This window comes from Amblyraja radiata, chromosome 25, assembly GCF_010909765.2.
Source record: "Amblyraja radiata isolate CabotCenter1 chromosome 25, sAmbRad1.1.pri, whole genome shotgun sequence".
Lineage (NCBI taxonomy): Eukaryota > Metazoa > Chordata > Chondrichthyes > Rajiformes > Rajidae > Amblyraja > Amblyraja radiata.
Genome location: NC_045980.1, coordinates 36,753,568 through 36,766,690, shown reverse-complemented (window position 1 = coordinate 36,766,690; position 13,123 = coordinate 36,753,568). Strand labels below are relative to the sequence as shown.

Sequence of the window (13,123 nt, the reverse complement as noted above, 5' to 3'; positions counted from 1 at the left end):
CCTTCCTATCCGCTGCGGTGCAACTGCTGTACCATACCGTGAAGCAGGCGGTCAGGATGCTTTCGATGGTACAGCGGTAAAAGTTGGTCAGGATCTGGGGGGACAGGAGAGCTTTCTTGAGCCTCCTCAGGAAGTAAAGGCGCTGCTGCGCCTTTTTGATCAGTTTGGAGGTATTGAGGGACCAGGACAGATCCTCCGAGATGTGTACCCCGAGGAATTTGTAGTTGGAGGCGCGCTCCACCTCAGTCCCGTTTATATGGATGGGGGTATGTCTGCCCCCTCTGTTCTTCCTGAAGTCAACAATAATTTCCTTCGTCTTCTTGGAGTTGAGGATGAGGTTATTGTTGGCACACCAGGCTGCCAGGTGCTGGACATCCTCCCTGTAGGCTGACTCGTGGCCTCCACAGCTCATGGCCTCCACAGATTCACCACCCTCTGGCTAAAGGAACGTCCTTTAATTCTGAGGCTGTAACCTCTAGTCCTAGACTCTCCCACTAGTGGAAACATCCTCTCCACATCCACTCTATCCGGGCCTTTCACTATTCGGTAAGTTTCAATGAGGTTCCCCCTCAACCTAGACTGGTCTTCACTTTATGCTGAAGAATAAGTTGGGCAGCACGGTGGTGCAGCGGGTAGAGCTGCTGCCTCACAGCGCCGGAGACCCGGGTTCCATCCCGACCACGGGTGCTGTCTGTACGGAGTTTGCACGTTCTCCCCGTGACCTGTGTGGGTTTTCTCCGAGATCATCGGTTTCCTCCCGCACTCCAAAGACGTGCAGGTTTGTGGCGTAAGTGTAAATTGTCCCCTAGTGTGTGTAGGGTCGTGTTAGTGTGCGGGGATCGCTAGTAGGTGTGGACTCGGTGGGCCGAAGGGCCTGTTTTTGCGCTGTATCTCTAAACTAAACTAAAGTGAAGTCACATCTGATTTGTGTCGGAGCTGAGTTATTGCTGAGCTCGGCAAATCCTGGCTGGTGTTTGCCCAGTACTGAGACCGTGTACACTGCCAGGTCATAGTGACCGGGAGAACTCTGGTGCAACAGTTCAGTCTAGTTTATTGTCACAGTGAAAAGCTTCTGTTGCGTGCTAACCAGTCAGCGGAAAGACAACACATGGTCATAATCGAGCCGTCCACAGTGTACAGATGCATGAAGGTAGACACTAAAAGCTGGAGTAACTCAGCGGGACAGGCAACGTCCCTGGAGAGAAGGATGCATGATGTTTCAGGTCAAGACCCTCTTGACCTGAAACGTCACCCATTCCTTCTCTCCAGAGATGCTGCCTGTCCCGCTGAGTTACTCCAGCATTTTGTGTCTGTCCAGTTTAAACCAGCATCTGCAGTTCCTTCCTACACACTCCATCATTGATGACCCCAATCCATACACACATGAAGGCGCACACACGCATGTGCACACGCACACAACACACGCCCATATACACACAGACATACACACAAATACACATACATGACCCACACACACACGCACATCAAAAACATACACTAAACACACACACACAGAAACACACACACACACACACACAGAAACACACACACACAGAAACACGCACACACAGAAACACACACACCCACACACACAGAAACACACACACGCACACACACAGAAACACACACACGCACACACGCACACACAGAAACACACACACCCACACACACAGAAACACACACACCCACACACACAGAAACACACACACGCACACACAGAAACACGCACACACAGAAACACACACACCCACACACACAGAAACACACACACACATAAACACACACACACACACACATAAACACACACACTCACACACACACACACACAGAAACACACACACTCACACACCACACCCATAAACACACACACTCACACACATAAACACACACCCCCACACACAAACCACACACACACACACACACATAACACACACACTCACACACATAAACACTCACACACATAAACACACACACACACACACACAAAACACACACACCCCACACACAGAAACACACACACCCCACACAACATAAAACACACACCACACACACACACACATAACACACACACTCACACACATAAACACTCACACCCTAAACACACACACACCCACACACACATAAACCACACACCCACACCCACATAAACACACACACTCACACACATAAACACTCACACACATCAGACACACACACCCACACACACATAAACACACACACCCACACACCATAACACACACACACACACACATAAACACACACAACCACACACACACACACACATACACATACACACACACACACACACATACACACACACATAAACACACCTACACAAACACACACACACACATACACACACACACACACACACACATAAACACTCACACACTCAACACCACACACCCACACACACATAAACACACACCCCCACACACACATAAACACACACACCCACACACACAGAAACACACACACACACACACACAGAAACACACACCCACACACACGTATACACACACACCCACACAGAAACACACACACCCACACACACAGAAACACACACACGCACACACACACACACACAGAAACACACACACGCACACACACACACACACAGAAACACGCACACACAGAAACACACACACACACAATTAAAGGGCGTCCTTTAGGAAGGAGATGAGGAGGAATTTCTTTAGCCAGAGGGTGGTGAATCTGTGGAATTCATTGCCACAGACGGCTGTGGAGGCCACAAGTCAGTGGATATTTTTAAGACAGAGATAGATAGATTTGTGATTAGTGTGGGTGTCAGGGGTTATGGGGAGAAGGCAGGAGAATGGGGTTAGGAGGGAGAGATAGATCAGCCGTGATTGAATGGTGGAGTAGTCTTGATGGGCCGAATGGCCTAATGGCCTAATGGCCTAATTCTGCTCCTATCACTTCTGACCTAATGACCCTGGTGTGAGCTGCACACAGATACTGTGTCTGGGACCAGCAGTGTCGATGTCAGCAGTTTCTGTGCCAGAGTTTGTGTTTGTTGGCTGCCAGTCCTACTCAGCGTTATTTATTCTGCTGTAGTTACACCGGACCCCGGCCAGTGCTGTGTGTGTGGCCACAGTCGGAGTTAGCTGGACATACAGCGTAGAGACGTTGACCCTGCCTGCACCCTCCCTCCCCGCATACAGGACCCCTTTCACAGTAAATAGATACGAGAAGCTGGAGTAACTCAGCGAGACAGGCAGCATCTCTGGAAAGTAGGAATATGGGGAGTTCAGAACCAGGGGTCACACTTTGAGAATAAGGGGTCGGCCATTTAGGACTGAGGTGATAAAAAAACCTTTTCACCCAGAGAGTTGTGAATCTGTGGAATTCTCTGCCACAGAAGGCAGTGGAGGCCAATTCACTGGATGTTTTCAAAAAGAGTTAGATTTAGCTCTTAGGGCTAACGGAATCAAGGGATATGGGGGATAAGGCAGGAACGGGGTACTGATTGTGGATAATCAGCCATGATCACATTGAATGGCATTGCTGGCTCGGAGGGCCAAATAGCCTACTCCTGCTATTTTCTATGTTTCTATGAATGGGTAGAAAGATCAGATCAAGGTGCTTCTTCAGTCTCGACCCGAAACGTCACCCATTCCTTTTCTCCAGAGATGCTGCCTGTCCCGTTGAGTTACTCCAGCACTTTGTGTCTATCTTCGGTTTAAACCAGCATCTGCAGTTCCTTCCTACACATTTCACTATATTTGTCAGTCCAGCGGTTCACTCCAGGCTGGAGACTAACTCCTGTAACACTAACGCACGTACACGCACACGCACACACACACATATATATCGACCACACTCACACACACGACACCCCCTCTCCCCGCGGTTGCCTGGTCAGAGGTGTTATGGAATCATTTATTCAATGTTTCATTGGTGAGAATAGAACTCGCATTTAATGCATTAAATTCCCCAAAGTGCCTCACGGGGGCGATATTACATATTTGATATCAGTACGGTGGTGCAGCGGGTAGAGCTGCTGCCTCACAGCGCCGGAGACCCGGGTTCGATCCCGACTACGGGCGCTGTCTGTACGGAGTTTGTACGTTCTCCCCGTGACCTGCGTGGGTTTTCTCCGAGATCCTCGGTTTCCTCCCACACTCCAAAGACGTACAGGTTTGTAGATTAATTGGCTTGGTAAATGTAAATTGTCCCTGGTGTGTGTAGTGGTCGTGTTATTGTGCAGGGATCGCTGGTTGGTGCGGACTCGGTGGGCCGAAGGGCCTGTTTCCGTGCTGTATCACTCAAAACTATGTGCCATAGAGACATAAAGTGAGATAGTATCATAGAGTGATACGTACAGCATGGAAACTGGCCCTTCGGCCCATCTTGCCCACACTGGCCAACATGCCCCATCTACACTAGTCCCACCGGCCCACGTTTGGCCCATATCCCTCCAAACCTGTCCTATCCATGAACCTGTCTAACTGTTTCTTAAATGTTGCAATAGTCCCAGCCTCAACTACCTCCTCCAGCAGCTCGTTCCATACACCCACCACCCTCTGTGTGAAAAAGTTACCCCTCATGTTCCTGTTAAATATTCCCCCCCTCAACTTCAACCTGTGTCCTCTGGTCCTCGATTCCCCTACTCTGGGCAAGAGACTCTGTGCATCTACCCGATCTATTCCTCTCATGATTTTATACACCTCTTTTAGATCATTCCTCATCCTCCTGCGCTCCAGGGAGTAGAGTCCTAGCCTGCCCAACCGCTGCCTATAGTTCAGGCCCTCGTGTCCTGGCAACATCCTCGTAAATCTTCTCTGAACCCTTTCCAGCTTGGCATAATCTGTTCCTATAATATGCTGACCAATACTGAACACAATACTCTGAATGTGGCTTCACTAATGACTTATACAGCTGCAACATGAGCTTCCAACTTCCATGGCCCAGCGCTGCCTCTAAATGTGCCACAAAGCAACACCCTGTCTGAGGGGGATGTACAGTTATTTGTAGAAAAATACGCTATCCTCCCCCCTCTGCCTGCACATGATCCCTATCCATCCATGTGCCTGTCTCTCTGGCTCTAGTAAAGGTTGCAATCTCCCACCCCCGCAAGGTCCAGTAAGAAACCTGCCGTGCTATCCAGACAAAGAGTACCATGTCTAAGAACACAGAGTGCTGGAGTAACTCAGCGGGTCAGGCAGCATCTGTGGAGAACATGGATAGGTGACGTTTCACAGAGTGCTGGAGTAACTCAGCGGGTCAGGCAGCATCTGTGGAGAACATGGATAGGTGACGTTTCACAGAGTGCTGGAGTAACTCAGTGGGTCAGGCAGCATCTGTGGAGAACATGGATAGGTGACGTTTCACAGAGTGCTGGAGTAACTCAGCGGGTGCAGCAGCATCTATGGAGCTAAGGAAATAGGTAACGTTTCGGGCCGAAACCCGGAAGGGTTTCGGCCCGAAACGTTGCCTATTTCCAGAAGGGTTTCGGCCCGAAACGTTGCCTATTTCCTTAGCTCCATAGATGCTGCTGCACCATAACTCAGTGGGTCAGGCAGCATCTGTGGAGAACATGGATAGGTGACGTTTCACAGAGTGCTGGAGTAACTCAGCGGGTCAGGCAGCATCTATGGAGAACATGGCTAGATGAGTTTCGTTTAGTTTAGAGATACAACACAGAAACAGGCCCTATTTCCAGAAGGGTTTCGGCCCGAAACGTTGCCTATTTCCTTAGCTCCATAGATGCTGCTGCACCATAACTCAGTGGGTCAGGCAGCATCTGTGGAGAACATGGATAGGTGACGTTTCACAGAGTGCTGGAGTAACTCAGCGGGTCAGGCAGCATCTGTGGAGAACATGGATAGATGAGTTTCGTTTAGTTTAGAGATACAACACAGAAACAGGCCCTTCGGCCCACCGAGTCCGTGCCGACCAGCGATCCCTGCACACTAGCACTATCCTACACACACTAGGGACAATTTACACTTATAGCAAGCCAATTAACCTACACACCTGCACGTCTTTGGTGTGTGGGAGGAAACTGGAGCAACAGGAAATAACCCACGCAGGTCACAAGGAGAACGTGCAAACTCCGTAAAGACAGCACCTGTAGTCGGGATCGAACCCGGGTCTCTGGCGCTGTGAGGCAGCAGCTCTACCCGCTGCACCACCATGCCGCCCATAAGGGTCAGGGCCCTTCATCACACTAAGTTACTCCAGCACTTTGTGTCTATCTTTGGTATAAACTAGCATCTGCAGTTCCTGGACACTCTGGGCCGCAGGCGGAGTGATTGGGTGGTTTGGAGAATGAAGTCATGAGAAGAGACACTCGAAATAAAACTCTGCAATCCTCTAACACTTTAATTCCATCTCCTGAGAACTTCATTTACAACAAGTCACTCAATGTTGGTTGTAGAGCCGAGGATGCACAAGTGATAGGAGCAGAATTAGACCATTCGGCCCATCTAGTCTACTCTGCCATTCAATCGTGGCTGATCTATCTCTCCCTCCTAACCCCATTCTCCTGCCTTCTCCCCATAACCCCTGACATCCGCACTAATCACGAATCTATCTATCTCTGCCTTAAATATATCCACTGACTTGTGGCCTCCACAGCCGTCTGTGGCAAAGAATTCCGCAGATTCACCACCCTCTGACTAAAGAAATTCCTCCTCATCTCCTTCCTGAAGGAACATCCTTTATTTCTGAGGCTGTGACCTCTAGTCCTAGACTCTCCCACTAGTGGAAACATCCTCTCCACATCCACTCGATCCAAGCCACTTCAAACTAACTCATTCATCTCGCCTCCTGCCTTGGTGAAGGTTCAAGATGCTAAACCAATGCCTCTGTTTCTCTCTCCACAGACGCTGCCCGACCTGCTGAGTGTTTCTGCCATTCTGCACTAATTCATACCTTCCGGGTCTCGGGAATGAACAGGAAATGTCAGATCCGAGCTGAAAACTGATTCAAACAGAATTATATTCACTGCCTGACGTCCCCCTGTTAAATATACATGTTTTCACCCGGATCAGCAATTAACAGCAGTGACCAGGAATAAATAAATTAACCGATTACATTATGTGGATCAATGCTAAGATTTCCAGGGGGGGGGGGGGACTGAGAGTACCAGAGGTCACAGGCACACAACAATCACCAAGAGTTCCAAACCTCTCCGCATCTCTCTGACCATGGGACTTCCCGGAGGTATCTCCCTCTCCAGAGACCTTCCTCCCTCTACAGATATTACCCCCTGCAAAGATACCCCTACCCCACTCCCCTCCCCTACACAGAAGACTCCCCACTTCTCTCCCAACCAGGTATCTCTCTCCCAATGTCGGTATCTCTCCGTCTAGAGGTATCTACCACTGGAGGTAGCTGTTCCAGCATCAGGACCAACGCCAGACCCAGCCAACATCGCCAGGGAACTAATGAATAAGTAACCCGCTGGCCAGTGAGTGAAAAAGAATAATAATATATATATATATATATAAATAATCTGTGGCCAGGAGCTGAGAACATGGGTTGGTCGCCACCATGGATTTTGGACTCTGTTCCAGCCTTGCCCGCAGGAATATGAAGTCCCGGTGTTTTCTGTGGTGGGGCAGGCGGGAGGGCGGGAGGGCAGGCGGTCTTGCAGCGGTAGTTGTGTTGGAGCAGTTTTGGGGATACAGGCCACATGGAGTCAGTGTTGGCGTCTTCGCTCCTTCCTCCGATGCTCCCTGGACTTGTCGGCGAGACTCACCCACGGCGGGCGGGCGGGCGGGCAGGCGTGCGGGCGGTGAACTCTCACCGGGCCGGTGGTGCGGCCGCTGGTGTTGGCGTAACCCCGGCGTTGCCCGTTACACGGTGCCCAGGCAGAGGGGCAGAGCGAGGAGGAGAGGGAGGAACGCCTCGTGTCTCAGTGGGATGGCAGGTCGTGGGGTCACCGCCCCTGACCCACACGTGCAGTTCCTTCTCTCGCCGCCCGTACCCGTCTCATGCCCGGGCTGCGGGGCTGACCGCGGGCGCGACTCGGCCCGCTCCCCTATAGACGAGTCCGCTTGCATCCCACTGCACGACAGCCAGTCCCTGCCCACTGGCTGTGGTGACGATAGGTCAACCTCCATGTTATTGCCCGACACCTTCCAGTACTGCTTGCCCTTGAAGAAGTAAGTTGCTCCTGGAGGCACAAGGCAAAGAAAACCACAGCATCATTCTATACACTTTTATCCCTCCACAATCTCCCAGCTTCCAGAGAAAACATTCCATGTTTATACAACCTCTCCTGATAGCTAATACCTCCTAACTGTACACAGAGTGCTGGAGTAACTCAGTGGGTCAGGCAGCATCTGTGGAGAAGGTGGATAGGTCACTCTGAAAAAGGGTCACCCCTAGTCTGAGAGTGGGTCCCAACATGAAACGTCACCTATCCATGTTCTCCACAGATGCTGCCTGACCCGCTGAGTTACTCCAGCACTCTGTCTATCTCCCATCTAAGCTGTTCCCACCTGAACTGAGAGCCTGTCCCCCACCTCTCACCTTACACCTACATCTAGTTTAGTTTAGAGATACAGCACGGAAACAGGCCCTTCGGCCCACCGAGTCAGTGCCAACCAGCGATCCCTGCACACTAACACTATCCTACACACACTAGGGATAATTTAGAATTAGACCGAGCCAATTAACCTACAAACCTGCACGTCTTTGGAGTGTGGGAGGAAACCGGAGCACCCAGAGAAAACCCACGCAGGTCACGGGGAGAACGTGCAAACTCCGTACAGGCAGCGCCCGTAGTCAGGATGGAACCGGGGTCTCTGGCGCTGTGAGGCAGCAGCTCTACCCGCTGCACCAACGTGCAACCCTCATGCTTAACGACAGATTTCCAATCGCAGAGCGGCCAGGGTTGCCCACCAGTGCCACATACGTACCATCAGACCAGCGCATGGCATCATCAACTCCACTGGGCAAGCCCTTCCACAGTGTTGTTGGCTTTGGGTAAGCTGGGTCCATCTTCCTCCAATGGTCATCGTACCTCCAGTACTGATTGCCCTTGAACAGGTAGGTGGTGTCGTTGTGGGGCGAGACAAAGGCCACGTCTACGTTCTTCACCGAGAGGCCAAAGTCGGCGATGAATCGCGGGTAGCCCTCCTCCACATTGTTGTCTTTGAACAACCAGTAGCGTTCTCCTGAGATAAAGAGTTAACAGCCAACAGTCAAGGGTTTACTGCAGAGATACAGCGTGCAAACAGGCCCTTCGGCCCACCGAGTCCGTGCCGACCAGCGATCCCTGCACATTAACACTATCCTACACACACTGGGGACAATTTACACTTACACTGAGACGAGTAACCTACAAACCCGCATGTCTTTGGAGTGTTGGAGGAAACCGAAGATCCTGGGGTAAACCCACGCAGGTCACGGGGAGAACGTGCAAACTCCGTACAGACAGCGCCCGTGGTCAGGGTGGAACCCGGGTCTCCGGCGCTGTGAGGCAGCAGCTCTACCCGCTGCACCAGCGTGCCACACGAGTGTTTAATTGTCAAGTGGACCAATGAAATGTCATGTATTGAAACACAAGGCTGGCACGGTGGTGCAGCAGAGTATTGTGTTCAGTTCTGGGCAACGTGTTATAGGAAAGATGTTGTCAAACTGGAGAGGGTTCAGAGAAGATTCACGAGGATGTTGCCAGAACTAGAGGGTGTGAGCTACAGGGAAGGGTTGAGTAGGCTAGGACTCTATTCCTTGGAGCACAGGAGGATGAGGGGTGGCCTTATAGAGGTGTATAAAATAATGAGAGGAATAGATCGGGTAGATGCATAGGGTAGAGGAATCGAGGACCAGAGGACATAGGTTCAAGGTGAAGGGGAAAAGATTTAATAGGAATCTGAGGGGTAACTTTTTCACACAGAGGGTGGTGGGTGTATGGAACAAGCTGCCTGAGGAGGTAGTTGAGGCTGGGACTACCCCAATGTTTAAGAAACAGTTAGACAGGTACATGGATAGGACAGGTTTGGAGGGATCTGGATCAAAAGGCTGGGAGGTGGGACTGGCATAGCTGGGACAAAGAAAATAAATCCAGAGATGCTGCCTGTCCCGCTGAGTTACTCCAGCATTTTGTGTCTATCTTTGTAGCTGGGACATGTTGGGCGGTATGGGCAAGATGGGCCGAAGGGCCTGTATCCACACTGTATCACTCTATGACTTCCTGAGCAGTGTAGTCCAACCCCTGATGGATGGATGGATGGTTGGCCACAGATGGAGCGGTTACCTTTGAAGAAGACTATTTTGTGGTCAGTGGTTCTCTCGTACACCGAGTCCACGCCCCCCATGTTGGCCGGCAGTCCTCGCCAGAACCGCCGGATCTCTGCCGGCTGCAAGGACACCAGGTGGCGGTCTCGGGTCAAACGCCAAAAGTACTTCCCTGTTGGCGTAAACACAACACAACTTATAACATTCATGTCAACATATCAAATACTTACAGGATTGGACAGGCGAGATGCAGGAAAAATGTTCCCCATAGTGTGAGTCCAGAACCAGGGGTCACAGTTTAAGAATAAGGGGTTGTCCATTCAGGACTGAGACTGAGATCTACATCAATGATTTGGATGAGAACGTACAGGGCAAGATTAGCAAGTTTGCTGATGATACAAAAGTGGGTGGTTTTGCAGATAGTGAAGATGGTTGTGAACGATTGCAGCAGGATCTGGATCGATTGGCCAGGTGGGCTGAGGAATGGTTGATGGAATTTAATACCGAGATTGCATTTTGAGGAAGTCTAACACGGGCAGGACCTAGACAGTGAATGGTAGGCCTCTGGGTAGTGTTGTGGAGCAGAGGGATCTAGGAGTACAGGTGCTTGGTTCCTTGAAGGTCGAGTCGCAGGTGGATAAGGTGGTCAACAAGGCTTTTGGCACTTTGGCCTTCATCAGTCAGAGTATTGAGTAGAGAAGTCGGGAGGTCATGTTGCAGTTGTATAAGACGTTGGTGAGACCGCATTTATAATATTGTGTTCAGTTCTGGGCACCATGTTACAGGAAAGATATTGTCAAGCTGGAAAGAGTTCACAGAAGATTTACGAGGAGGTTGCCCGGACTAGAGGGTGTGAGCTATAGGGAGAGGTTGACCAGGCTGGGTCTCTATTCCTTGGAGCGCAGGAGGATGAGGGGATATCTTTGTAAGAGATGTATAAAATCATGAGAGGAATAGATCGGGTAGATGCACAGAGTCTCTTGCCCAGAGTAGGGAAATCGAGGACCAGAGGACACGGGTTCAAGGTGAAGGGGAAAAGATTTAATAGGAATCTGAGGGGTAACTTTTTCACGCAGTGGGTGGTGGGTGTATGGAACAAGCTGCCGGAGGAGGTAGTTGAGGCTGGGACTATCCCAATGTTTAAGAAACAGTTAGACAGGTGCATGGATAGGACAAGTTTGGAGGGATATGGACCAAGCACGCGCAGGTGGGACTAGTGCAGCTGGGACATGTTGGCCGGCGTGGGCAAGTTGGGCCGAAGGGCCTGTTTCCGCACTGTATCACTCTATGACTATGACTCTATGAAGAAAAACGTTTTCACCCAGAGAGTTGTGAATCTGTGGAGAAGGGTCTCGACCCGAAACGTCACCCATTCCTTCACTCCATAAATGCTGCCTCATCCACTGAGTTTCTCCAGCTTTTTGTCTACCTGTGAATCTGTGGAATTCTTGGCCACAGAAGGCAGTGGAGGCCGATTCACTGGATGTTTTCAAGAGAGAGTTAAGATTTAGCTCTTGGGGCTAATGGAAGCAAGGGATATGGGGAAAAAGCAGGAACGAGGTACTGATTCTGGATGATCAGCCATGATCATATTGAATGGTGGTGCTAGCTTGTAGGGCCGAATGGCCTACTCCTGCACCTATTTTCTATGTATCTACAACGTGGTTGGCATGGGCAAGTTGGGCTGAAGGGCCTGTTTCCACACTGTATGACTCTATAACTTGCTACCATGGGATGGCCCACCGAGACCACACCAATTATCGTTCACACTAGCTCCATGTTATCCCACTTGCTCATCCACTCCCTACACACCAGGAGGCAATTTACAGAGGGGCCGATTAATCTACAAACCCGCACGGCTTTGGGATGCACACACACACACGCACACACACACACACACACACACACACACACACACACACGCACACGCACACGCACACGCACACGCACACGCACACGCACACACACACACACGCACACGCATACACACGCGCACACGCACACGCACGCACACACACACGTGCCACACACACACACACGCACACACACACGCACACACACCACACACACACACACACCACACGACGCCACACACACACACGCACACAACACACCGCACACACGGCACACACACATGCACACACACAACGCACACCACTAGCAACACACGCACCACACTCGCAAACACAACCCAACGCACACCACACCACACGCACACACACACGACCACACACACACCCCTACACACACCACCACACACACACACACACACACACACACACACACACACACACACACACACACACACACACACACACACACGCACACACACACACACACACACACACACACACACACACAGCACCCGAGGTCGGGATCGAACCGGGGTCCCAGGCGCTGTGAGGCAGCCGCTCTACCCGCTGTGTCTGGCACAAACTGAGTCCTGCAGTTCCTGTGTCCCCCTGTGAGTGGAGCTGTTGCACCACTCTAGTGGGCCAGAGCCTTGGAAGGAACTGCAGCTGGACCTGTGTGTTGGGGAAGGTGGCCTCGAACAGGTCACACGCGTGTGGGGGAAGGCAGTCTCTGTACACGCGTGTGGGATTACCGTGCGTACCTTTGAAGAAGAACGCCTCGCCACGGATCTGAGCCACGGCATCAAAGTCGGTGTTACATCTGTCCGGGAGATCCCCCCTCACCCTGCAGGAGAAACAGTTCATGTGTTCACACGTGTGCCCCACTCTGTACCCCACCCTGTACCCCACTCCGTGCCCCCACTCTGTACCCCACTCTGTGCCCCACCCTGTACCCCACTCTGTACCCCACCCTGTGCCCCCACTCTGTACCCCACTCTGTACCCCCACTCTGTGCCCCACCCTGTACCCCACTCTGTACCCCACCCTGTACCCCA

General features: G+C 51.3%; 1 protein-coding gene across 1 annotated transcript in view; it reads right to left on the bottom strand.

Moving 5' to 3' along the window:
- Window positions 1-6,644: 6,644 nt before the first annotated feature.
- mmp17 (matrix metallopeptidase 17) overlaps window positions 6,645-13,123 on the bottom strand; it is a 44,489-nt gene continuing 38,010 nt past the window's right edge. The window contains exons 8-11 of the mRNA XM_033043921.1: window positions 12,830-12,912; window positions 10,235-10,387; window positions 8,895-9,152; window positions 6,645-8,146 (exon numbers count right to left, since the gene is read on the bottom strand). Of these exons, the coding sequence (XP_032899812.1) occupies window positions 7,827-8,146; window positions 8,895-9,152; window positions 10,235-10,387; window positions 12,830-12,912 (814 nt within the window). The 3' untranslated portion in view covers window positions 6,645-7,826. The remainder of the gene's footprint in view (window positions 8,147-8,894; window positions 9,153-10,234; window positions 10,388-12,829; window positions 12,913-13,123) is intronic.